This window comes from Dipodomys ordii, unplaced genomic scaffold (assembly GCF_000151885.1).
Source record: "Dipodomys ordii isolate 6190 unplaced genomic scaffold, Dord_2.0 Scaffold15, whole genome shotgun sequence".
Classification (NCBI taxonomy): Eukaryota; Metazoa; Chordata; class Mammalia; order Rodentia; family Heteromyidae; genus Dipodomys; species Dipodomys ordii.
The window spans coordinates 17,211,045-17,235,762 of NW_012267231.1; the positions used below are offsets into that span (position 1 = coordinate 17,211,045).

At 48.9% G+C, this 24,718-nt stretch overlaps 1 protein-coding gene across 1 annotated transcript in view; it reads left to right on the forward strand.

Annotated features, from left to right (window-relative positions):
- The window catches only part of Scaper (S-phase cyclin A-associated protein in the ER), a 226,799-nt gene extending 202,418 nt beyond the window's left edge, over positions 1 to 24,381 (forward strand). The window contains exons 29-31 of the mRNA XM_013012177.1: positions 18,253 to 18,444; positions 20,879 to 20,930; positions 23,978 to 24,381. Coding sequence (XP_012867631.1) covers positions 18,253 to 18,444; positions 20,879 to 20,930; positions 23,978 to 24,081 — 348 coding nt within the window. The 3' untranslated portion in view covers positions 24,082 to 24,381. The remainder of the gene's footprint in view (positions 1 to 18,252; positions 18,445 to 20,878; positions 20,931 to 23,977) is intronic.
- Positions 24,382 to 24,718: the final 337 nt, after the last annotated feature.

Below are 24,718 nucleotides of genomic sequence, written 5' to 3' on the forward strand. Positions count from 1 at the left end.
AAGGAATAAAGTCAGTTGATGGTTATTCCTGATCTCACCATCTGCAAGAGTCACTGGCAGCTTTCCCCCCATGTCCTTAGTGGAAAAAAAAAATACATATTTGATTTTCTTTTTTTTTTTGTCGGTTGTGGGGCTTGAACTCTGGGTCTGAGCGCTCTTCAGCTCAAGGCTAGCGCTCTACCACTTGAGCTACAATGCCATTTCCAAAAAATGCATATTTGAAGATATTCCCTGCCCTGCTTTCTACCCATCTCACTATGCCAGAATCACACGCTGGGAATTTTTTTTGTAATGGCTGCCTGGCTTTATCTCCTGTGGACGTTCATGGTTTACCTAACAATTTCCTGTTTGATACTTAAGTGGTTTTCTCTATATATCATGACACCCTGCTCTTCTGAGAAAGTGCTGAGTAATTTGTGTGTGAGATACTATTTGGCTGTGTGTAGTCCCACAGTAAAAAGTGCCACTATTTCAGCACATTTTCAGTCGAGGATAGTTTGAAACTTTCTGCATAAACATGGTGATAAGCTACAGCTCGTACGGGGATTTCAGAGATGTTCCCGCAGATATCAGATCACAGCTGAATTCTCTCCGTTCGAAAGAATAAACACTTCTCAGCGAATCTGCTGGCCAGAGTGCAAGCCACTGCGATAGGACTCGTATTTGATGATGGTGCGTTAGACCTGAGGTGGCCAGGGAAAGTGGTAGCCAGGTATATTGGAATGAGAAAAGAAACAAAAAGAGAGGGAGACAGAGAGAAATGAGAGGGAGGGAGGGAAGGGAAAGGGGGAAGAAGGGATTGGGGAAGAGGAAGGAGAAAGAGGGAGGGAGGGGGAATAGGAGGAAGGAAAATAGCAAGGAAGGAAGAGAAGACCAAGAGCCCAGAGCTTGTCGATCAGGGAAGAAGAGGGATCACTGAGATCTGGGCATCATAGCTGAGAGCTGAGCTCACTTGAAAAAAAGCCAGTCCTGGTGTTTCAATCCCTTGGCACCCAGAATGCTCTGCTTGGGTGGGGGTGGGGGGTGCAGGGGCAAAAAATGTCAATTCCACTCTGAGGCAGTGCAGCAATCTTTGTTAAAAAGTAAAGAATGCTGAGCACCGGTGGCTCATGCCTATAATCCTAGCTACTCAGGAGGCTGAGATCTGAGGATCGAGGTTCAAAGCCAGCCTAGGCAGGAAAGTCTGTGAGACTCTTACCTCCAATAAACCACCAAAAAACTGGAAGTGGCACTGTGGCTCAAGTGGTAGAGCGCTAGCCTTGAGCTGAAGAGCAGAGGGACAGAGCCCAGGCCCAGAGTTCAAGCTCCATGACTGACCAAAATAAAAGAGAGAGAGAGAGAGAAGCCAGGTATGGCTCCCACTTATCCTCCCAGCTACTCAGAAGCTGAGTCCTGAGGATCCAGGTTAGAAGTCAGCCCAGGTAGGAAAGTCCTTGAAACTCTTGTGTCTAGTTAATCAGCAAAAAAAGCCAGAAGTGGAACTGTAGCTCAAATAGAGTTCCAGCTTTGAGTGAAAAGCAAATGGATAGTGCCAGTACAGGAACCAAAAAAGAAAACAATCAACAGATAGGAGAGGGATGGAGAAAGGATTACTGCAAGCCCTGTGCCTGAGCCAGACACACCAGTGTGCTCCCAGGTGGGGACCCGTACCCCTCTTTTCAGACCTTCCTAACTGTACCCCAGATCTTTCTGAGCACCAGACAGCTTAACTAGCAGCCTGGCCACTTTGTGGCAGCTTCGCATTAAACACGTAATATTCCTTGGCTCCTTTGAACAGAGGAGGACTCCCCCAAACAGAAGGGGACACTCACAGAGATTTCTGGCAGGTGGGTTGTCAGGTACCTTGCTCTGTGAGGTCCTCTGCAGCTTCTGTTCTAGAAGCCTGTGCTCCCTGCTCAGGCCGGGCCCCCACCTTGAGGTCCTCCGCAGCTTCTGTTCTAGAAGCCTGTGCTCCCTGCTCAGGCCGGGCCCCCACCAGGTCCAGCCCTGTGCAGCTCGGGCTGCTGCGCCGTGCAGCTCGGCAGGCAAGCCTCAAGTTGCTAAGGTAGTCACTGCTGCTGCATCCAGGAGAGCTAAGAACGTTTGAACAATTAACAAGCCAATATTTTTGTTTTCATTTTATTAAAGGCCCTTTTTACAACCCCATTCCACCACCAACAACTACCCCCCCAAAAAAAAATTAGTGGTTTGCTAAGCAAGCATTGGCTTGGGAGGTACAGTTGGTTTGTATTTGGGTTTTAGTTGAGGGACTGTGTGTGTGTGTGCGCGCGCGCACGCGTGCATGTGCGTGCCCATCCTAGGGCTTGACCTCAAGGCCTGGGCACTGTCCCTGAGTTTTGTGCCCAAGGCTAAAGCTCTACCACTTAAGCCACAGCTCCACTTCCGCCTTTTTTTTTTTTTTTGTAGTTAATTGGAGATAAGAGCCTTTCCTGCCAGGGCTGGCTTCAAACCTTGATCCTCCTGAGAGGCTAGGATTCCAGGTGTGAGCCACCAGCACCCAGCTGGAGGTACAGTTGTAAGCTCTGGCTCCAGCTTCTACCCCAGATTCCTGGAGCCTTCCGTCCTGTACTGGTGGGCATCTGGCAGAGCTCGGCCTCACTGGCTGGCTGCCCGTGAGGGCCCCTTCCCCCACTCCCGTTCCCCTGGGAAGGGAATTTATTTCACCCGATGGCACCTCTCACCGTCAGAGGGAGAAATTATGACGCCCGGTTCGTTTAATATTTCTGTATCATTAGTCAGAAGTCATGTTCATTCGAGGACCTGTTTGTCCATGGGGGATTCTTCACTCCTACCAGGGAAGCAGCTTGTCTTTAGGGACCAGAGGGTCCTGAAATCCTGCCACAGCCCACGTCTGTTTCATTAGGTAACTGCTTTGCATAAAGGATTGCCAATTTGTATTTGCCACTACTTAGTCTATTAAGCGGAAGGGCTAAGCCCCTTGGCAGGAGGAAGCGAAACGGAGATAATGAAAGTAATGCCCAGACTTGATGGAACTAATCTTCTGTTACCGAGGGAGCTGTAGTTTCTAATTAAAACATCGTTCTAAGCAAAAGCCTCCCTCCATGTTCTGGCATTTTCATGACTCTTTGGAAATCCCCTCCCATTTCATTATTCCAATGAACCTAATGAGTATGTGCTGTCAGCCCTTGCCTTCATTTACATTCTCTATTGGATAATTAAATGTGGTCTGATAATTGAATTAACTCCAATGACAGATCATTTGCCTGCCTGCATATGGCTGTATTGGGAATAAGCATCTTTGCATATTCATTTTCGTTAGTGGCCACTTTTGTTTGTTTTGAAGACCCCATAGCTTCCAGCTAGGCCAGCTGCAGTGCTGTCGTGGCTGGAAAGCATGGTGCCTTTGGCCCAATTTGGTGCATGCAGCCAGCTTCTGTGTGGTACAGCGCTCGCAGATCGTATATCTGCTCCTCCCTATGCCAGCATCTCCTAAGGCTTCCAGGAACATCTGATTGGGCTGGCAGGCCAGACACGAGGCTCTGCGCCATGTGGTCTCCAAATCTTCCCAGGTAGTTTGATGACAGTGACAGTAGGGGGGGGGGGAAATGTTCATTTGACTAAGGACTCCTAAAGACGAATCTGTGGTCTTTACACAGGCAGTATTTCCCTGCATACAGAAGCAGGAACATTTTCCTAGTTTTTTGTGTCTGTGTCTGTGCTCAAAGTCCACCCTGCCCAGGCTGGCTTTGAATTGCAATCCTCAGATCTCAGCCTCCTGAGTAGCTAGGATGACAGGCGTGATCCACCAGTGCCCAGCTAGTTTCCTAGTTCATTCCCATCTCCAGGTGAAAGAGACATAGGTAATAGCTTGTTTTCAGTACTGGGATTTGAACGCCGGGACTCATATATACCAGCCAAGCGCTCTACCACCATGCTACCTTCCAGTCCTTGAGTTGTGTTTTGAGGGAGGCAGTTAGGAGCAGGGGTTACAGCTTAGAGGTGGAGTGTTTGCCTGGCACGTCCTGAGCCCCTGAAAGACAAACAACCAAAAAGAAAAAGAAGCAGTTTTCCAGAATCCCATCCCAGCTAAATCCTGCGCAAACATTCTTGCTGTGCTCTTTGTCTTTCTCATAGGAAGATGATCAGCCCTAGGCCACGCCTACCTGGTAAACACCCTCAGCCCTTTCCAGCCTGCCCAAGAACCAATGGCTGCTCAGGGGAGATGGAGGGGGTGGTCCAGCCCTCAGGGGGCCCCCACTCCCCTTGTGGGGTCCTCATTCTTCAGCTGCCACACAAACATTCAGGTTTCTGTGCTCTTTCTTTCTTTCTCTCTTTCTTTCTTTGTCACCGGTACAGTTCCTCTCTCTTTTTTTTATTATTGTTAGTAGTGGGGCTTGAACTCTGGGTCTGGGCGCTGTCCCTCAGCTCTTCAGCTCAAGGCTAACGCTCTACCACTTGAGCCACAGCACCACTTCCGGCTTTTTTCTTTTTGCTTATGGGGTGCTGAGGAATCAAACCCAGGGCCTCAGGCATGCAAGGCAAGCGCTCTACCACTAAGCCAACTTCCCAACCCCTCCAGTCTTTTTTTTAAAGCTAGTGTTTTTGTTTTTTGATTTGGTTTCTTTGAGACCAGGTTTTGCTGTATAAGCTAGCACACAAACACATGGTCCTCCTTGCTCAGCTTCCAAGTGTGGGGATTATAGGCATCCCACCACACCTGGCTACAGGTTTTTTTAGGAAATAGACATCATTTCTAAGGAAGCACCTAAGAATTCCCACAATATAACCATTTAGGACCAAGTTTCTCTCACTGTGACAGCACCAAAGAAAAATATGGGACTTGGGGTCGAGGTGGGGGGGAGGTTGAGGGCTCCAAAAGTTGAACAAAGAGTTCTTCATTAAAAATAACTCTGCCTGAACATTTATTTTAAGACTTCAAGTGAGTGAGACATGGCTGGTGAAAGAATGGAGACATTTGCCAGCCAGTGGTGCTCACCAGTTAGAACAAAACCACCTCCCTCCCCAAATCCAAATGGAAAGTAGCTTTGACTTAGCTCACCTTGTGAATTCTCCTACACAAGGTGAGTGTGGAGTGCCACGTGCGCACACTTCCACAAGTCACCTGAGAGGTCACGAGCCCAATGAGTGGCTACAAACCCCTCAAGTAGGGTGGACAAGAACCAACTCAGGAGCCTGAGCGCTGAGGACCAGGCCCACGAGCACAGAACACAGGTGGGAGGCAGGTGTGGCATCCTGCTGGGTGACACTGCCCTTCCTCCAGGGCCCACAGACACACGGCAGTGAGACGGGCATGAAGTGGACTCCTGGAGTCTACCGTTGAGGCCGCGAACCTGAACTCTAAACCATCGGCCCTGAAATCCTTGAGCTTCTCTTTCCTAGCACCTGAGCCTCAGTTTCCTTTTCTGTGGAGTAGTACTTCTATTTTCCTAGCTGATCATGTGATTTCAATGAGATAACACAGGTCCCAACTCATGGGAACCTTTTTGGGGTTTTGTTTATTGTGCTGGGACTGAGACTTGAACTTGCTTCCTAGGCACTGTCCCTTCATTTCTTTTTTTTTTCTCTCAAGGCTAGCACTCTACTACTTGAGCCACAGCTCCACTTCTGGCTTTTTGGGGGTTCATTGGAGATCTGAGTCTCACAAACTTTCCCACCTGGGCTGGCTTCAAACTGCGATCCTCAGATCTCAGCCTCCTCCTGAGTAGCTAGGATGACAGGTGTGAGTGGGAAGGACTTAAGAAAGGCAGCTGATTGTTGACCAATAAGGGGTTTGGGGGTGGGGAAAGAGAAATGGGCCTAGGCCAGGGCTGGTAGTCGGGAGGGGGTTGGGCTAACAAGATAAATATAAATACAGTTGAAATAGATTGCTGGCAACTATGAGAATAAAATAGTGAAGCCCTGGGGGAAGGGATGCAGCTGCTGCCCTCCCCCTTGTCTGGGGGCATCATCTTCACGGCACTGATTGTGCGCCTGGTCACCTAGACCGAAGCCCCAGTTCATGACTCTGGCACAGAGGTCTGAAAGAAAATGAGACAGTACAGATCAACCATCCTTCCCTCGCATTTCAGTCAGCTTGGGTTCAGAACTTCCCGTAAAACAACTATCCATAAAACAGTTATCCGCCGTCTGTCATCACGGCGTAGAAGATGAAAGGCAGCCACAGCTTCATCTTGGAAAAACTATTTTCGTGTGTGTGTGTGCCAGCACTGAGTCTTGAACTCAGAGCCTGGGTGCTGTCCCTGAGCTGATGAAGGCTAGCATTCTACCACTTCCACCACACCTCCATTTCCAGCTTTTTGGTGATTAATTGGAGATGAGTCTCATGGACTTTCCTGCCAAGGCTGGATTGAAGTACGATCCTCAGATCTTCACCTCCTGAGTAGTAGCTAGGTTTACAGGTGGCAGCCATCAGCTCCTGGCGTGGCTAAGTTATTAAATATTGGGACTCCATTGAGTTCCTTGGCAATAGCCACGAAAGCAGGTCACAGATTAGTCACTGAGGGCCTCACTTAGACACAGGGTAACATGAGGCTTGTCATGGCTTCCAAGCTCCATCCTAAGACCAGACCCTGCTTCAGAACAGCAGCAGCAAGACAGGCACCCACAGGTCCTGCAGGAAATCCTGGCTGTTAAGGAAGCTGAGATCGGAGGTTCATAGTTTGAAGCTAGCCCAGACAGGAAAGTCTATGAGACTCTTATCTCCGGTGAACCACCAAAAGAAGCCAGAAGCAGAGCTGTAGCTCAGATGGTAGTATGTTAGCCTTGAGTACAAAAAGCAAGTGGGAACTTTGGGCCTCAGATTCAAGCCCCAGTGCCAACACAAATTAATTAAGGCTCGTATTGGTAACCCTTATTAAGGTTCATATCAAGAAGACCTAATGGAGTTCTTGTTCGAAGGAAGTCCAACCATTTACCTTGTGATTAGCATCTTCCCTAGCCCAGACCAAGTGGTAGTGATGCTCTTAAAATTCTCCACCTGGGACTGGGAATATGGCTTAGCAGTAGAGTGCTTGCCTAGCATATGTGAAGTCCTGGGTTTGATTCCTCAGTGCCATGTACCCAGAAAAAGCCAGAAGTGGTGCTGTGGCTCAAGTGGTAGTGTTAGCTTTGAACAAAAGAAGCTCAGGGACAGTGCCAGGTCCTGAGTTCAAATGTCAGGACTGGAAAAAAAAATTCTCTTCCACTTACAGATTTCCCTGCCCCTAATGCCTAATGCCTTCCAGCCCTGACACTGGACACCGCCCAGCACTGGCCATCCCTGCTGCCAGAGCGTCTTTCTCCATCTGTTAGGAAATCAGAGAAGCTCTGGGTGTCCCCTCCTTCGGCAGGGCGGGGGGTGGAGTTCCTCTGTGGACCCAAAACATGTAGAGGTACCCGGGAGAGCCCCCCTACTCCTTGGGGGGCCTTGGGACAGTCAGTCTGGCTCTGGCCAGGTGTGCTGGGTCAGCTGGGCTTAGCTGGCAGGTGATAGGCAGAGGCTGGTCTGGTGGCACGTGAGGGGAGGCGTGGAAGGGAGGGGACCTCATACCCAAGTACATCTGTCCTGTGTGGGCAGTGGCTAACCTGGAAACATGCCTCCCAGCAGCTCGGAGGTGCCCCGAGAGTGCTGGGGAGCTGGAAAAGGGCTCGCATGAATCAACCTGAGCATTTAATGGGCCTTAATTGGAACCTGATCCTGCCATACTTAGAGCCAAGAGATGAAAGCAGAAGAAAGCTGAGAGACCATTTATTTCACTTGAGAAAGCAGTAAACTGAAACTACAAAAAGATTTGACTACTATTATATTTTTATGATTAAATACAAGTCGTCGTAGACTGAGTGCCGATGAGCCCAGAAAGGCTCTGTGTGGAGCGCCCGCCTGGCCTCTGGCAGCTGTTGGGTTTGGAGCCAGAAAAACCTATCCACCAATGGGCTGGCTAACCTGCTTTTCTCCCCGCCCCCAGCTCTGCCTGCTAAAGTGGCCAAAAGCCATTTGAAATATGTGTGTTTTAAGGTATTGTTAAGTCCTGTGCATCCAGTTTACCTCTCTTCCTCACACTCCATCTTGCTCTTCTGGAATGGACAGTGTTTTCAGTCCTGCAGTGAGGAGGGGGGGGGGGGAGAGGAGAGACAGATAGAGAGGGGAAGGAGGAAAGAGAGAGAAAGGAAGAAAAGAGAGACTGGATTAAACATCAGAATATATGCCCACTGCTGGTAGCTAGCATGTGTCATCCTAGTTACTCAGGAGGCTGAGATCTGAGGATTCCAATTCAGAGGCGTCCCCCCCCCCTCCCCAGGCAGTAAAGTTCTGTGAGACTCTTATCTCCAATGGACCACCAGAAAACTGCAAGTGGCACTGTGGGTCAAAGTGGTAGAGTGCTAGCCTTGAGTGAAAAAGCTCAGGGACAACACCCAGGTCCTGAGTTCAAGCCCTACCACCCACCAAAAAGAAAAAAAAATCAGAATATATACTAGTTGGGAGTCTGAACTGGTATCTCTAACATAATGACTTTTTCTTTTCATTTTTTTTCTTAGGAAAAAGTATATTGTAGTCTCTCCCCCTTCATATCAAAATGTAACATCATGGGGCTGGGAAGGTGGCTTAGTGGTAGAGTGCTTGCCTAGCATGCACGAAGCCCTGGGTTTGATTCCTCAGCACCACGTACACAGAAAATGCCAGAAGTGGTGCTGTGGCTCAGGTGGTAGAGTGCTAGCCTTGAGCAAAAGAAGCTCAGGGACAGTGCCCAGGCCATGAGTTCAAACCCCAGAACTAACAAAAACAAAAACGAAGCAGAAAAGGGCTGTTGGTGTGCTGCAGAGGTAGAATGCTTGCCTAGTGAGTAAGAGGCCCTGCGTTCAGACAGTAGTACCACCTAGTACCACAAGAGAGAAAAGAAAAATGAGAATCCAAAGCAGAGCAGTTGGTTAAATTTATAATGGTATGGAAAGGCTATATCATTTCTAAGACAGTGTTCTCTGCAGAGATGGAAGCAGATCTTTGGATATAGTCACCATGTTCCTGGCTCCTAGGGTTGGCCTGGTATTTGAAGTAGTCTAGCCCAGGGCACATTTGAAGGCAGTTTAGAACATGCTTCTATAAGCCACATCTTTTCCTCATACAATAGGCATCGTGACAGATGGAAAGGAGGCCTTAACCTAGAACGGAGCCTCAGGGTGCCGCCCGCCCCTGCCCCAGGGAAAACCTCAGGACCACAGCTGTGGCACCTACACGCTTACTGCTCCCTCATTCCTCCTCCCCTTATCTGCTTTGACCATGTGCCCACCGCAGCACAGACCACACATGTCCTGATGAGAAACCAAGCCAGTTGCTGTGGCTCACGCCTATCATCCCAGCTACTCAGGAGGCTGAAATCTGAGAATCATTGTTCAAAGTCAGCCCAGGCAGAAAAGTCCATGAGACTCTTATCTCTGGTAAACCACCAAAAAGCCAGAATTGGAGTTGTGGCTCAAGTGGTAGAGCACTAGTCTTGAGCACAAAAGCTCAGGGACAGCACCCAGACTCTGAGTTCAAACTTCAGGACACAGGGTGAGCATGGGGAAGAACAGGAGCCTGGCAGAGACAGGGAGCTTTGAGCTGAACCTGGCATAGAGCCCCAGGCATGAGACCTCTGCACAGGTCAGGCTTGGAGGCGAGGGTCCACCCCAGCCTGTGGAGAATGGGGGTGACCATTGGACTGGACTACAGAGGCCCTGTACCACGAGCAGGTGCTGCTGGGTTGGAACATCTTTGTCTCCTGTGGGGTAGAATATGAGGACCTGCCCAGAACTGCTTCCCACCCACTGCTCCCCACCAGTGGCATCCAGAAGCTGTGAGTGGGGTCTTCTCACTGTTTGCCCAGAGACATGTTTCTCTCAAGATCACCTGACTCTCAACACCTCAGAGAAGCCACGCCCCCGACCATTGGTTAAACCTCTCCTGATTGTTGGGTGCCTGTGGCTCCCACCTAGGATCCCAGCTACTCAGGAGGCTAAGATGTGAGGATCGTAGTTCAGAGCCAGCCTGGGCAGGAACGTCTGTGAGACTTCAGTTAACAGCCAGAGTAGAGCTGTGGCTCAAAGTGGTAGAGCACTAGCCTTGAGCAAAAATGCTCAGGGACAGTGCCCAGGCCCTGAGTTCAAACTTCAGGACTAGCATAAATAAATAAATCAATAAATCGAGGAAAGAGGGGAAGGAGGAAGGAAACCTTATCAGGGTCATCAGGAGAAGGTGTTGGGTTTGGGTTTGGATTTTTTGCTGGTTCTGGGCACTGTTTCTGAGCTTTTGTGCTCTAGGCTAGCGCTCTATCACTTGAGTCTGCCTTTTTTGATGCTTAATTGGATATAAGAGTCTCATGGACTTTCCACCCTGTCTGGCTGTGAACGGTGATCCTCAGATCTCAGCCTCCTGAGTAGCTAGGATGACAGGCGTGAGCCACCATGCGGCTTCCCCCTCCTTTTTTCCTTCCTCCTCAGTGCTCTGCCGCTGCCAGGCAGCAATGAATTGTGGGGCAGGGAGGGGGCCGGGGAGGCCACTGCTCAAAGACTGCTACCTCCCTCACCCTCTGCCAAGACCCCTGAGTTCAGTCTCAGAAATCATCTGAAGGTAGAGGCAAGTTTTCAAGGCAAGGAGTTTCTTTGCTGGGCTAACCAGGGAACTAGGTGTGCTTCTCTGCTCTGAGTTGGGTCTGAGTATGTGGACAGACTTCAAGTTTTTCTCCCAAGACATTAAGTTTTACCAACTGCCCGCCCCCCCCCCCACATCAGATTAAAAAATCAAAGGTGGGCGGCAGGGGCCTGCGGGTCACCAGCCTCAAGTCCCCCCTGTCACGCTGCTGTGTTCTGGGCTGGGGCTCTAGGTGTGGCATAAGCAAAGGCGAGCAGCCCGGGGTCGCGCCGCCTTGCCTGTCTCGCTCTAGCGTGGTGGCTGGGCAGCTCTGTGCAGAGGAATGCAACAACTGCTTTGTTTCGTCCCCGCTTAAGGAAAAAAAAAATCTTCTTTGTTCCAATGATTTACAGACTCTCTTAGCTGTCTGTTGTAATGAATTTAGATGTCTAGACACCTATTTTTGCCCCTCTATTGAGGACATCGTGTCTCTTGACAAGAAAGGGGGAAAAAAACAAAACAGAATTCTCAGGCACAAGAAATTCCTGTCTGGCTCCGTACTCCTTTCACCCTACCATCCTGATCGACCCACCGAACTGGTTTGCCTGAGGTTTAACATGCTGAAAGAGATGGCCTTGCCCCACCCCCACCCCAGCCCCTGGACCATTGTGCCATGGGGCCCATGGCTAAGATAGGGGGCCAGCCAGAGTGCCAGGCTGATGTTCTTACAAATTCCCACAGTATTGTCTGGCCTCAGAGGCTCTGGGACGGGTAGGCCCTAGGTTCTAGGGTCAGGTTTGGGTACCAAAAGCTCATTCATTCCTTCATTTCCCATAGTTAATGGATATCTATACGTGTGTATATGTGTGTTTGGATGCTAGTGTGTAAACATAGATGCATATATAATGTGTGCATCACACACATATATAATGCATTGTATGTTATTTGTATATACATATATGTATGTGGATATATAAATCTATATTAACTACATGAGGATGATCATGTCTGTGGAAGAAAAATGTTCAAGTATAGAGTACTAAGTAAGCTGATGGGTTGTAAGGTATTTTCGTACACTATAAACTTGCTCCAAGTCCAAGTGAAAGAAAAATGGTAGAGATACTTGCTTTTCCATCAACCGATTCCAGGTGGCGTTTAGATTCCCATTTCTGCTTGAAATAATATGAATTCCTATCCTTGTGCTTCTTGGTGCCAGCAGCCATTTGCCAGTGTAGCTCCAACAGTCTCCTTTCTGGTTTGCTGGTTCTAGTCTACTAGAGGCCGGCACACCCTTCGCACTGACTTTGCTTCTGAAAAGTGAACTGCTAAGCTGAGTTGCTCACACAGCTCTCCACAGCTGACCTGACTGTGTGGCTAGCCCAGTCATGGTGGGGCAGGGACTGGTCTTGGGTGTCTCGCCCATGCTTAGGCAGAGTGAATGCCAGGAAGGTACCAGTGCGTACACTCTGCTCAGAGGCCAGCTTGCCCCCTTCCCTGCTGACTCCAGTGCCCACAGTGCAGGACAGAAGACAGAGGCTGTCCTCCATGAACACAGCGTGCGTGCGCGCGGTCTGCACCTCGCTGGGGAGTCCTCTGGAGTTCAGGAGACAGTTGTCATTCTACAGATGTGAAGGCCTCAAATGTCCCATGGGCTGTTGTATTTCTCAGGGCCATTCAGTGACCTCCACCCTTTGTTTTTCCTGTTACATAACTTCTGTATTGAACATTATGAATCGATTTTGAATAACAGCATATTTGTTTCAAAAACTGAAGACCAGAGCCGGGCACCAGTGGCTCATTTCTATAATCCCAGCACTCAGGAGGCCAAGGCAGGAGGCCCAACCCCCTACTACTACTACTGCTGCTACTCATAGTTTGAAAGCCTGTCTGTCTCAAAGAAAGAAACAAACAAAACCAAAACCCATGCTCACCCAGGGATGGGCTCCCCCTGGTGCTGGGTATGGGGGAGGTTCTGCAGCGTGAGTGCCCTGAGTTCCTTCTCACCACATGACACAGTGTGGCCCATCTCCACAGAAGAGGGAGAACTTCTCCAGACCGCTCCTCTTCACCAGGTCAGTCCCCCCTGAAGTTTGCAATCCCAGCTTTCTTTTAGAGAAGGAGATAGCTTATCCGAAAACGCCTTCCTTTTCGGAGAGGGAGTGGTAAGATGGGGTCTCTCTATATAGGCCTGGCTGGTGTCAGATTTGTGGCCCTCTGGAGTGCTGGCTGAGGTGGTGGCACTGGGGATTCAACTCTGGGCCTTGTGCCTGGTAAGTTAGCACTGACCACCATCACAGAATCAGTTGTGTGTGTGTGCTTGAACTCAGGGCCTGGGCACTGTCCCTGAGCTTTTGTGCTCAAAGCTAGCATTCTGCCACTTGAGCCACAGCTCCACTTCTGGCTTTTTGCTGGTTCATTGGAGAGAAGTATATCATGGACTTTGCTACCCAGACTGGCTTCAAACCTTGCTCCTCAGATCTCAGCCTCCGAAGTAGCTGGGATTACAGGCCTGAGCACATGGCCGGGGAATCTGTTCTTTAGGGATGAGCTACACAAGCCTCAGGCAACAGGCTGTAGGTCCACTGGGACTGCCAAGTCAGAGCCTGAGCACCGTGGGAGAAATGGGGCAGGATTCCCCCACAGGCACTAGTTAATTTATTAGCTAGTGGCCTCTGTCACTTTGCTTTTGTTTGTCCTAATAAGTTGGAGGGCCTCCTCTGAGCCTTGCCCTCCCACAGAGAAATAGAGGACACAGTGTCTGCCTCTGAACGGAGATGGGTAAGGGCCGCCATGTCCTCAAGCTGCTGAAAAGGAAGGAGGCGCCCAGGGCATTCTGGGAAGGCCTGTGTGGTCATGGAGGGACGCCGGTGCTTCATCTCAGTGGAGTCTACAGCGCCACCCATGAGCTTGGGCCAACCTGCCCTGCCCTGCCCTGCCCCCACACGGATCAGTCTGGCACTCCAGCCACGCCCGTGGTGGCCAAAGCCTCTGCGTCTCCCAGCTACTTAGCTGTGCGTCTTGATCATGCTTAGGCAGGGATTTTCTCTTCAGAACTGTCAGAACACATTTCCTACGTTGTCACCACCGGGTCCTAGCTGGCATTCCCCGTTCTACTGGCACAGCTCTGCCCCGCGAGGCCGGCCGGGGAGAAACCTCAGCCATGGCTCCTCCGGTGCCCAGCTGGGGAGCAGAGCCCGCTTCTGCCAGAGGGAAAGATGGGGTAGGAGGGTGGCAGCCCTTGCTGGGCCCCACACTTTGTGGTCACAGACACTGTCTCCTTGAGTCTTCCTCTGAATCTTGAAGCCCCACCACCATCCAACTGCTTATATAGAAGGACTGTGAGCCCAACGCTGGTGGCTCACACCTGTAATCCTTGCTACTCAGGAGGCTGACATCTGAGGCTCACATTGGAAGCCAGACTGGGCAAAAAAGTCCATGAGACTCTTACCTCCAATTAACCACCAAAAAGCCAGACGCAGAGCTGTGGTCCAAGCGGTAGCAAAAAAAGCTAAGGGACCCTGAGCCTGAATTCCAGCCCCAGTGCTCATATCCACACGCACATGTACACACACACACAATGAACTCTAAGACTCAAAACTAGCTTAGTGACCACGGCATATCCCTGGCCACACCAGACCAAGAATCCACAACTACTTAAGACCAGCACTCTAGTGCTTGTGGCTTCAACCTCATGATCACTGAGCGACCCAGGCCCAGAAAAAGGCCATGAGCTGTGCAGTGAACCTGCTTAGTGTCTTAGGAGCCTTCCTAACAGAGCACCAGGAGAGCCAAACGAGTGAACCGGGGCTGTGCTTCGTCCTGAACTAACATGCCAGCCCCAAATGTACATGCGAAAGCCCACCACTCCCTGTGTGACTGCATTTAAGATAGGACTTAATTAAGTGAGGTCATTAAGGGTGCACTTCTCATCTGACACCCCCAAAAGTGATAAGTTGGCAGGATATTGGAAAAGAAGATGTATTTCTTCAAGAACTGTGGGACTACACCTCTAGTCTCTGCTTAGAGGACCAAAGGAGGCTGTGTCGCCCATGGTCCATTCTCCAGGATGGAGAGAGCCTTGAAGCCCGCTTCTGTTCAGACAGGATTGGATTGTTTCCATATGATCTCAGACTCAGTGAGAAGGAATATATATGCTTACAGAGCTTTTGTGTCAGTACTGGGACTTGAACTCAGGGCCTCACCCACTCACCTCCAGCTTTTTGCTGGCTCATTGAAGATAAGAGTCTCATGGACTTTCCTGCCCTGGCTGGCTTTGAATTGGGATCCTGCAATCTCAGCCTCTTGCGCAGCCAGCACCCGCTAGAAGCAGCATTCTTGGTTATGTTCTTCACTGTCCTCAGATTGCCAAGCTCTGTGGTTAGCACCTGGTTTAAACAAGTCAGGCCCAGGTCACATTGAGCCTCTTGGGATCTGGAGACCGCTTTAAATTCTCTTCATCTTCCTAGACCCTGCTGGGCCTGGGTGGACAGTTTCTCATTATTGAGGCCAAAGCACTCCCTGCATGCTGGCTGTGACTGAGGTCAGTGGCCAGCAAAGTCGGCGGCCTGGCCACTCCATGTCATTGGTGCTGTGTTACGGGAAAGCACAGGAGTGCTGGCAAGCCTGGCCAGGCACAGGGGTAACTTCTACTTGGCACTCTGGGTGAGCAGAGGCGACCTAGTTCCAGGCCCATGAGGACAGCAGATGGAACACTGCATCACGAGGCTGCCACGATCCACAACGCGCGGCTCATTGCTTCAGCCAGACGCTGCTGCTCTGTGACTTTATTACTCCGATGACTTCCTACTGATTGTGCAGAGCATGAAAGGCGGCCCCCAGGCGTGCTGGGCCCCCTGTGGCTGAGTGGGCGTGGTGAGACTGGGTCAAGCTCCGCCCTGGTCCTGGCAGCTCCGCCCAGGTGCCTGCAGCCCCAGAGTCCAACCTCGCTTCCCTTCCCTGGGACATGCTTAGCATCAGTCAGCCAACTGTCACCCCTCTGTGCATGAACCCAAGTCTCCATGCTACAGGGTGGCCCCTTGCCAGACCCCCTGACTGCATCTTCCTATACTGTCTGAAATGGGAATCAAAGGACATTATCTTGAAGTCTCCGCCCTCCGCCTCCTTCCCTTAAGCGGGCACTGTCCTGGACGCTTATATGGTCAGATCTCTTTAGCTCAAAGTAGCCAAACTGCCTATACCCATGGACATGGTCTCTAATCCAAAGACCACACACCCAGTGATCTCTGTAAAGTCACTCTGAAGCCGGTCACTCACCAGTGGCTCACATCTGTAATCCGAGCTACTTGGGAGGCTGAGTTCTGAGGATTGTGCTTCAAAGCCAGCCAGGACAGGAAAGTGTGTGAGACTCTCATCTCCAATTAACTACTAAGAAAAAGCCAGAAGTGGAGCTGTAGTTCAAGTGGTAGAGTGCTAGCCTTGAATGAAAAAGCTAAGGAACAGTGTCCAGGCCCTGAGTTGAAGGCCCAGTGCAGGTGCAGATGCACACATACACAGAGACTCTGATCCAGACTCTGATCACTAATGAAGTTCTTGGGCACACTCAGCAGGAATTTTTATTTGCTAGCAAGAAGGAATCACAGACTTTGGACTTAACATGGTACCTGGGCCAGGCACATTGGCCAGTGTAATGTCTTCTCAGGTAAAGCACGATTTACCTTTTGTGTGTGTGAGTGCTGGGGCTGGAGCTTGAACTCTGAGTCTTGCACTCTTGTTTGGCTTTTTCGCCCCAGGCTGGCACTCTACCATTTGAGCCACACTTCCATTGCCAGCTCTTTGCTGGTTAAGAGGAGACAAGAGTCTCACAGACCTTCCTACTCAGCTGGCTGTGTACCACCGGCCTCAGATCTCAGCCTCCTAAGGAGCTAGGGTTTTAGGCAGGAGCTATTGGCATCTAGGCAATAATAGCATTTTAACAAGGAAGGTTCAAAGAAAAACTCATTCTTAATTTTTGTCCAACAAAGGGCAGGAGGTATGGAGGAACCTCTGATAATGGTATCATTATAAATTCTAAAGTGGTGAGCATTTGGCTGTGTTACAAAATATGCAGCTAATAATTAAAATACAGATTTAAGTAAATGCTTTATCAATACGATCCACCCCTAGGGTGTATTTTTCTCAGCCAGTTCGGGCACTGGCAGTACCACGTCGGAGGGAAGGGTCAGCTGGTGCCAATCTTTAAAATTCCGTGTGGATTTGAAGGCATTAACAAAACCCTCGCACCCGTCTCTGAAGGTTTTTTGATGTCATTTTAGCTATGGAACGAAAATATGTGAACTATTACCTTGTTGATTTTGTCCTTAAACCCAACTGCATTATCATCTGAGAATGTGTTCTTAAAGCATTGTTAAAAGTACTTTGAAAACTTGTAAATCCCTGTAATTTATGTTCCTCCTGCCTCTGCTGGTCCATTCAGTCCTCTGGTTTTAATTTGAAGGCAGCCCTGTCTAGCTGTGTACCTGTAAAATCGGGTTTCTCGGAGGACAATTTACAGTCCTGACCCCCGGTTTTACAGTGTTGCTAAGCTGCTCAGAGCTTCTTCCTGTCTCGGGAATCGGTGCCTTGAGTCACCCAGCTCTTTCCTATTAGAACTGTCTAATCAAACGTTACTTGAAACAGATCTGATTGTAGCATGTCTTAGTTTCTCAGGGAGGCAAGCCCATTCATTGCATCGCTCTACTTCGGAAAATGTACACAGTTGTAAACCCAGACTGCTTCGAGACAACGGGTCTCAGTTATCTAAACAGTTCCCCTTTCAGAGTCAAGGGGACTGATGGAAGCCCAGATAAGCGGTATGGGTTGGACAGGGAGATTTTTGAGCCTGCCTTGGCTGAGACTGCCCCCCCTTCCCCCCCTCCCAGGGAGGGATCCCCTGCTCCTCCTAGGCCGGGCCCCCCATACGGAATCCATCTGGTGCACACAGGCAAGCTAGGTTAGCCTGCAGTGGGCGGGGCCGCAGCACAGACCATATCTGGCTTTCTTGGGAGCCTTGGTTCTTCGCAGGCTGTGGGGAGCAGGACCGCCAAGCCTCCCGGGGGTGGAGAGTGCTTGGGGAAAGCAGTGTGCATCCCATTTTGCATCCTTCCTCCTTGGAAGCTGATCCGTCTATTATCTCATCGTTTAGGTTTATGCCTTTACTAGGGCTTGAACTCAGGGCCTATGGCCTTGTCCTTGAACTTTTTCACCCAAGGCTGGTGCACGACCGCTTAAGCCACACCTCTACTTCCGGCTTGAATTGGAAAGAAGAGTCTCACAGACTTGCCTGCTCTGACTGGCTTCAAACCAGGACTCTCCCATCTCAGCCTCCTGACTAGCTAGGATTATAGGCAAGAGCTCTGGTGCCTGGCTGTAAGCATCTTCAATGGCTTACAGAATGCCTGGGATCTTTTCTTTAAGTTGGGGAAGGAGATTTCTTTTTTCTGCTCTTTTTCAAATATCACTTAAGGCTCTAGTGGGGAGCCAGCAGACTTTCCTGTTTTGATTCCTCCAGTCTATTTTTGGAGGTTCTGCCTGAGGCAGGCAGGAGCCTTTGGCAACTAACCTTGCTCCTCCTCCTCCTCCCCCTCCTCCTCTCCTCCTCCTCCTCTTCCTCTTCCCCCTCCTCCTCCTCCTCCCCCCCCCCCCCCCCCCCCCCCCCCCCCCCCCCTCCTCCTCCTCCCCACCTCCTGCAGGTAATCGTACAGTCGGGCCGCCACCCCACGGTGCTACAGAAACTCTGCCAGCTGCCTTTCCCGTACTTCAGCGACCCCCGGCTCATCAAAGTACTCTTCCCCTCACTTCTCGCTGCCTGTTACAACAACCGTCAGAACAAGGTCATCCTGGAGCAGGAGATGAGCTGTGTCTTACTGGCCACCTTCATTCAGGTACCAGCTCGCCAGGAGCCCCCGCCCTCTTCCTTCCTTTTACACTATCTTCTCTGCCTAAAAATGCATTTCTGGGGGAGCAGGCTAGTCTCTAAGCTCTCGTGCATAGAACCCAGGTGGCAATGAGGGTGGGGGGAGAGGAGGGTGGGAGGGCTGCCATTATTGGAATGGAACCCACTGGAGAAAGGTCTGTGAAGGCCCTGCCTTTTCCGTTTCTTGTAATTTTGGGGTACGGAACCGCAGAAGATCAATTAACTCTTCACTTCTTTAACTGAATTTCAATTTGTAACTAAGTCTGATTCTCTGATAAAAATCTGTTGTTGTGTTACATATAGCCTCATTTATGTATGGAGGTAGGCTGGAATTAGTATGTCTAAATGAATACAGCCGACTGCCAGGAAAAACCGAGTGGATTGTTCTGAGCTATGAGGTATTTTTGTCACTGTCGGTCCGTAGTTTCTGAAAGGATTGCATGTTCTTTCCAATGGTGAGGCCGAAAACCAGTTCTGACACGCGACATGGGAAGCGATGCTTTCTGCTGGTCAGAGCGAAAGAGAAAGTGGAACCCGTGCAGGAGCGGAGCGTCCAATGCGTCTCCTTCCAGCCAGTGCGGACAGCGCTGCCCAATGCTGCCATCTGCACGCTCGGTTGGCAGCCCTTGGAAGAGAGCTCCAGTCCCTCAGCCCTCTTTACCTTAGACAAGGAGAGGTTTCTGTTTTCTAAACTGTCCTCTAGTAGATGATCAATGAACACACACAGCCAGAGCAGTTACAAATCTTTTTATTTTCAGCTTACTTTTTACATTTGAGTCTGGGTTTGTTCCATCCCCCCACCCCCCCAAAAAAAAAATCAAGTCAAATATTTAGATTGTCAACAAGTATGAATTTCCAGTGTGTCTTATTGAACTAAAAGTCTTGATACTCTTCTAGTGGCTACCCACCAGATCCACACAGGGTTCTTCCTGTGTTCTTAGACCTTTCCTAAGTAAATGAAATAGCAAATGCTTGATAGAGAATTGGTGCTGTGATCTTTTTCAGTCAGAATATTTGTTCTTGAATCCAACTGGAAGTTTTTTTGTGTGTGTACCATGCCTGTAGGCACTGGAAACTAGAAGTAACTAAAACAGATTTTTAAAAAAGAAAGAAAGAAACCACAAACTCCTGCCTCAGGCTCTTTGATTAAAACCAACAAAAAGCAAAACAAAAGACATACCAGGTAGCAAGAGCATTGTGGTGAAAGCCCGCAGGCCTAGGGCCTAGGGAAGTGATCAGTTTCTTACTTTCTCCTGTTCTTAACAATTCCACTGACAGTTTTCAGGAGGTTGAGGCGGGAGGATCTTGAGTTTGAGGCCAGTCTAGCCTGCATAGAAAGACCCTAACTCAAAGAGCAAATAAAAAATACAGATGAGATCAGAATCTAAAATAAAGGTTATATTTCCTATTTTAATCTGATGTTATAACAAATTATGTCCCTTTCTCTGTTCCAAAAAAAATCCATATGTAACACACTATTGTTTATTTAGGATAGCATCTTAGAGAAATCAACTTTTCTGTAAATGGCTGTGCTCAAAGAAATAAGCATACATTGAATTTTAATTGACACAGTGGCTCTAGACATTTAATAGTCACGTGAAAATGACACCAACAGAGGGCTGACAGTTTGATAGTTTTCTGAAGATTTACATATTCTTTCCATCCAAAAGTAAAATTAAGAATTGAAGCTTTGGTTTCAGATATATAAAGAAAGCTGTTTATATATAATGAAAGTCGTTTATCAATAGGAGGCTGGGAAAAGAGAAATAGGCTTGTTGGGGGGTGGGGGGGCACAGGCTGGGCTGACGAGGGGCAGAGCAGATTGCTTACACATATAAAAAAAGAACAATGAGACCTATTGAAATTGCTTGAGGGAGAAAGGGAGAGTGATAGAGGAGTGAGATTAATTGGAATGTATTGTATACACATGTGGAAATGTCACGTTGAAACTCCCCATCGTACAATGCGGATAAGCTAACATAATAATAATAATAATAAAACATTTAGTTGCAAAATGACCCTATTTTAGAAACAAAAATCTTGCCAGGCATGGTGGTACACACCCATCTGAGTAAGATCCAGCAGCTTTGAGAGTTCAGTGCCAGCCTGGGCTGCATAATTAGATCCTGTCTCAAAAAGGGGAAAATAAAGCCATAGAAATCTACCATTAGTTTAAGACAGTACATTTGGCTTAAGTTTTAGAGTGTTCTTTGAGTATAAAATTAAGCTGTCATTTCCAAGGAAGGCAGCAACATAATATTTAGCAAACTTAAGTGGCCGCTATTTAGTTTCAGTGTACAAGAAGCCGGAACCCATAGTTTCTGTACTTGGGCTCTGGGGTTGGCGCAGCCGCGGCCCGCCACAGTGCTCACGGCTTCCTGTACACCTCTCTCCCCATGCAGGACTTTGCACAGACTCCCGGCCAGGCAGAGAACCAGACTTCCCAGCCCAAAGGTATGTGCGTTCTCCGTGGAAACAGAACTCCATGCGTGGAGGGGTTCAGTAATGTCATAGTACATCACCAAAAAGATTCGAGGTTCGGGTGCTGGGAAGGTGGCTCAGTGGTAGAGCGCTTGCCTTGCATGCATGAGGCCCTCGGTTCCATTCCTCAGCACCACATAAGCAGAAAAAGCCGGAAGTGGTGCTGTGACTCAAGTGGTAGAGCGCTAGCCTTGAGCTGAAGAGCTGAGAGACAGCGTCCAGGCCCAGAGTTCAGGCCCCACGACCGACAAAAAAAAAAAAGATTTGCGGTTCGTCCAGCAGGTATGTGCGTGCATGAGTGTGTGTGAGCACAGGAGGGAATTCTGCTTGAAGACCTCGTGGGCAGAAGAAGGCACACAACACCTTTGTGATGTCGCCTCGTGCAAGATACAGAAAATGCCGAGTAGTTACAGAAGTGCCACCTGGCAGTTAAAGAAGACATTAAGACTGGCTGATCTTACTCAGAGAAACTCCCATCCATATTCCAAATAAAGTTGTTAATAGTAGCCTATATTTCCCCCTTCATTTGAAGAATTTAAGAGAGAGAGAGAGAGTGTGTGTGTGTGTGTGTGTACTGGTCCTGGGGCTTGAACCCCGGCCGGGGCATTGTCCCTCAGGCTTTGTGCTCAAAGCTGGTGCTCACCCACTTGAGCCGTAGTTTCACTTCTGGCTTTTTGCTGGTTCATCTGAGATAAGCATCTCACAGAATTTTTGGTTGGAAGTAATTACTGGGGGGGAGGTGTGGGCGTGGCTTACGTGGTAAAGTGCTTACTTAGCATGTGTAAGGTCCTACGTTTGATTTCCAACACAGCAAAAAAAAAAAAAAAAAACTTAAAAAAAATTTTTAGTGAAATAATTGTCTTACGTGGAGGGGGGGAAATTCACATCAGGTGAGTTCAGGGGACCAAAAGTCTGACTCACTGACTGAACTGTTTCCTGGGGCCCCAGCTGGGGCTTCTAGAAGTTGAAGCTGCACTTGTAGATTTGACTTCTTCAGCTACCCAGACTGTAAGTGAGTACAATTTGGCCATTGTCTGGCGGCTGTGGCAGCGTCTGTGATTAACGAGAGTCCGGTCCTGGTCTCCCCCGTTGTGCCGCGTTGGTGTTCAGAGCGTGTCCCTCCCACGCCGTTTCCTGAAGGGCTCCCCGAGGTGGCATGAGGTCCTCTTCCTTGATGACACATGTCACCCCTCAACACCCCTCCCCCCACAAAAGCATCTCTGGTGCACAGGTGTTGGAGAACACAGAGAAGACAATGTAACTGTTACAAAATGCTCTGTTTTAGTGTCTCAGGTAACTCAGAAAAGTAAACAGAAAGCTGTGTAACTTTCCAGAAATTCAGTGGAAGGCAGAATTAGAGTGCAAGTTCTGTTCTGTCCTGACTCAGTCACAGACTTTAAAAAAAAGAAAAAGAAAGAAAGAAACTAAAGGACACCAGCCAAATCTGCAGAGTTCGTTAGTTTCTTAGGAAACAGTTTGAATTTTGAATATACGAAGATACTTAGAAAAAAATATTCGAACATATTATCGCCAGTGAGACTTGTAGACATTCGTGTGGGTGTGCACGTGTGCGTGGGGGGTGTGCACGTGTGCGTGTGCACCAATGCTGGGACTTGTGCTCAGGGCTTTGTCCTCTTGCTTATTAGCTGTTTCATTCAAGCCTGGTACTCTAGCACTTGAGCGATACTTTTGGCTTTTTCTTTCTTTCTTTCTTTCTTTCTTTCTTTCTTTTTAGTTCATTGGAGATAAGAGTCTCATGGACTTTCCTGCCTAGGCTGGCTTTGAACTGTGATCCTCAGATCTCAGCCTCCTGAATAGCAAGAATTACAGGCACCTAGCCTGTGTAGACATTCTTTCTTGCTTTTTCTCTCATCCAAAAAGATGAGCTACCTCTTGCTGCCTTTCCGGAAGGAAGATCCCAGAACAAAGGCCCATCGTCTTCCCTGCTTCCATGTTCCCCAGTGACGGGCTTCACAGGACAGCTGATGACAGTCAGTCCTCCGTCCCTGCTTTGTTGGAAGGGGCCCACCCTGTGTTACTGACTGACAGCTCATGATCTGCCCACCCGATGCAAAGCCCATGAGGCCAGTGTGCTCCTGAGATGTGTGTGTCCCCCTGTGCTCAGGGTAGACTGCCATACAACATGCCAAGACATTTTGATTTCACGGCGTGGGTGAACCTTGGCTTAACGCATCACAGCCTTCGCCCTGTCCACTTCCCTGTGTCGCTGGCCATCCAATGGATGGACGACTCAGCACAGATTTGGATGATTACAAAGTTATACTCAAGTTGAAGTTAACTTCCTCAGAAAATGAACAGCCCTGTTTGGGCTTGGGGTGTGGCATGGTGGTAGAGCTTGTCCTTAGCCTGCACAAGACCCTGAGTTTGATTCCAGCATTCTAAAAGAGTTACTAAGGCCAGGCACCCATGGCTCATGCCTGTAATCCAGGCTGCCCTGGAGGCTGAGATCTGAGGATCATGGTTCAGACCCAGCTCAAGCAGACAAATCCAGGAGGCTCTAATCCCCAATTAACCACCAAAAAAGCAGACATGGAAGTATGGTTCAAGTGGTAAAGCACCAGCCTTGAGCAAAAAAGCTGAAGGACAACACCCAGGCCCTGAGTTCATGCCCCAGTACTGAAATAAAAACTTTACCATTTGCACACAGATTTATCTGTTCAATAAAGATAGCATATATGACTCACTTTTTTTTACTGCATATATTTTTCCCTAAATGTTTCTTATTCTGGAGTTCTGAAAGATTTTTTTTCATAAAATGTTTTATATATAGCTTAGGGTCTGAAGATATTAGCCGCTCCGGCTGAATAGTGGTTCAAATGTGTATTAGAGTTGTTTACACTGTCGACAGATGACTAGAGATAAGGCCCTCACTGTATTTACATAAAATGTGTAGTTGGTTTATTTAAAGTATATGACTCCATTTTGTGCTCAGATACCAAAGTAAGTTTCCACTAATTAAACTTCAAAGAATTTAACTCGGTTCAATTTGCTCCTCTCAGGAAAGCACCTTGTGTCCCACAACTACCTTGAACTGGCCAATAGATTTCCTCAACACGCCTGGGAAGACGCGCGGCAGTTTTTCTTGGAAAAAGAGAAGCAATAAAAGTCTGCGCTGGTTCTGTTTGCACCCCTTTGCCGACGGTTTCAGGCAGGGTCTCTGGAGGGACCTGGCTCCCAGCACTGTAGATATGGTATATATTTTTTGTTCTATTTATAATGGTGTAGATACTTCCCTCTTCTTCCTAATTTTGCAAGTTGATTTCATTTCTGCCCAATGTTTTTTGCAGTTTGTTAACTTCCTTTCTATGATTACAATATACATAATTCCCGTTTGTAATATGGCCGCGATTAGACGACGTTATTAGCAAGTCTGTTTTGTTGTAATAAAGTAACTTATTCTGTTTTCGGTGTTGTGTCATGTTAAGCCAATGCAATCTTGAACAGAAAGTGTTGATACTGACTCCTGACGGATCTGTAAATTAAAGTGCATTGAAGTCTGCCTGCGCCAAGTGTTCCTTTATGAGGCTTGGATCGGTGTCCCGGTCCGATGGTGTGCGTGGGGCCCCGGGAGTCCGCGCCACGGCCCCGCCTTCCCGGGAACCTGGACGGTTCTTAGACTCAATCCTGGTGATGAAGGTCCGGCCGGCCGGGAAGAAACTGCTGGAAGCAGCCCGAGCCGTGCGGGCAGGGGCAGCGCTCCCTCCCGAGGCCCCGGCCGGCCCGCGCGTGCGCGGCTGCGG